The 2,087-nt window shown below is 44.8% G+C and overlaps 1 protein-coding gene across 1 annotated transcript; it reads left to right on the top strand.

Moving 5' to 3' along the window:
• The first annotated feature begins 1,356 nt into the window (after positions 1–1,356).
• Positions 1,357–1,470, top strand: LOC114081581 (dolichyl-diphosphooligosaccharide--protein glycosyltransferase subunit 4-like). Its single transcript, XM_027923047.1, has one exon. The coding sequence runs from the start codon at positions 1,357–1,359 to the stop codon at positions 1,468–1,470; it is 114 nt and encodes a 37-aa protein (XP_027778848.1).
• The last annotated feature ends 617 nt before the right edge of the window (positions 1,471–2,087 follow it).

Raw genomic sequence — 2,087 nt, 5'->3', positions numbered from 1 at the left:
AACATGATTAGTTCATTCATTGGCGGGAACAGGTCAGGCTGGAGTGATAGGTCATTCCTAAGGAGGGGGTTACATTTAAACTGATTGGTCCAGGCCCTGCAATGCCTACATGCGACCACACAGAGCCCTTATTAAACTACCAAATAGTCAGGGGAAATATTTACTGGGCAGTTCCAAGTGTTGTCTTAACAGCTACAGAAATTTCAGGTTTTGCAGGTAACATAGAAACCTAACAATACCTCCTTTACATTTTAACTCAGACCTTGCAGCTTAGAAACTTTTACAACACCCGGTCTTTTACCCTTTAACTTTTACGCTTTAACTTCAATTTCTTTTACCCTTACACAGAATTTGCAGTAATTTATAGTAAAGCAGAAATTATCTTTTCATGGCTTTGTGGCAAGATGGCTCCCAATTTTAATAAAAGATCAGGTTGGGTCTATCAAGGCTTTCTTTGCTCTGAGGTAGAGGCTGGTTTTTCAATGACACTGAGAGGTCCCGAGCCCAAGGTTTGCAGCAGTTTTATATACTCTTTGGGGAAGGCAGGGACTTCACATACATCATAGCATCTCTTAGCAAATCATCACACACCTCAGGAAAATCATAAAACAATTCTAAAACATGAATAGCACATTCACTGGCAGGAACAAGTTGGGTAGGAGTGATTGGTTAGTACAAGAGGGGGATTCCTTTGAACTGATTGGTTTAAGCCATGAGGGGAGTACTGCTGAACTACATGGTTTCCCAACATGTTATCAACCACCATAAACTACTGGGAGGGTCATCTGGCATCCCAGGTATTTTCCCTGTCTCATGCTGATTGGTGGCTGCTAGGGGGTTGCTAAGGGTCCCCACCTAGCCTGACTGAGTCAGGGACACCTGGCACCACAGATCTCTCTGGTTATTTGTAGATAAACAAGGGTATGTGCCTAGGAGTGCTCTGTGGGTCTTTCCAAGGACAAGGGTCACGCCCCCTTCCTTGGACAGGCTTTGCTCTGAGGTAGAGACTGGTTTTTCAGTTTGTTTTGGTTTGGGATTTTTTTTTTCTTTTTGGTACTGGGAAATGAACCCAGGGGTGCTTTACCACTGAGCTGCATTCCCAGCCCTTTTTATTTTTCATTTTGAGATAGGTCTCACACAATTGCTGAGGGTCTCACTAAGTTGCTGAGACTGGCCTCAAACTTGTGATTCTTCTGTCTCAGCCTCCTAAGTCACTAGGATTATAAGTATGTACCACATCACACAGCCCCAACCATAAAACTCTATAATAGAATCCCCTCATGGGGGCCAGGACCTGTCCTAGAGAGCACCAGGAGTATGCTGGCTGCAGGCTCAGTCCCTCCCTTTCTCCGCAGGATGATCACAGACATACAGCTCGCCATCTTGGCCAACATACTGGGTGTGTCGCTCTTCTTGTTTGTGGTTCTCTATCACTATGTAGCTGTCAATAATCCCAAAAAGAAGCAATGAAAGTGGCACTTTTGAAGGCAGAATTAGACAGGCAGTCAGTATAAGTAGGTAAATCGAGTCAGATCAGATCAAGGAGGCCAATTTTGAGTGAGTCCGGGAATTTGATGACTGTCCCCTAAGGGATTGAAATGTTAATTCCTTCAGAGCCCTTCCTCCACCCTTATGGAACCTGCCCCAGCTCCATCCTTCCTGTTTCCCAACTTTTGGCCATCCCACTGAGCATTCCTAGGAAAAGAGAGAGAAAAGGAGAGGAAAGCTGGAGAACAAAAGAAGCCTAGGACATATAAAAAGGGCAGAACACCTTGCTTCTTGGATTACCAGGATATCAGCTATGGCCCCCTTCTCCCTCCCAGGAGAAGTCTATGTTACCCCTTTTTTAATAACTTTGCTTTATATGCTTGCCTTGGCATGCTTCTCTAATGTTCAAACTTCAACATGTGAGGGAGCAGAACTGGCAGTATCACTTTCTCCACCCCAGGGTTCCAGGACATAGTTTGAGGCAAAAATGGCGGTTGTGAGCAGCCTTCACACTTCACTTCATCCCTTCTACCCACCGCAACATGCAAAGCAACTACACCTGGATTTTTCCAAACAACCTCTCTTTCCTTAAAGTCTTC

Source organism: Marmota flaviventris, chromosome 6 (assembly GCF_047511675.1).
Source record: "Marmota flaviventris isolate mMarFla1 chromosome 6, mMarFla1.hap1, whole genome shotgun sequence".
NCBI lineage: Eukaryota > Metazoa > Chordata > Mammalia > Rodentia > Sciuridae > Marmota > Marmota flaviventris.
This window is presented reverse-complemented; position numbering and strand designations above follow the sequence as displayed.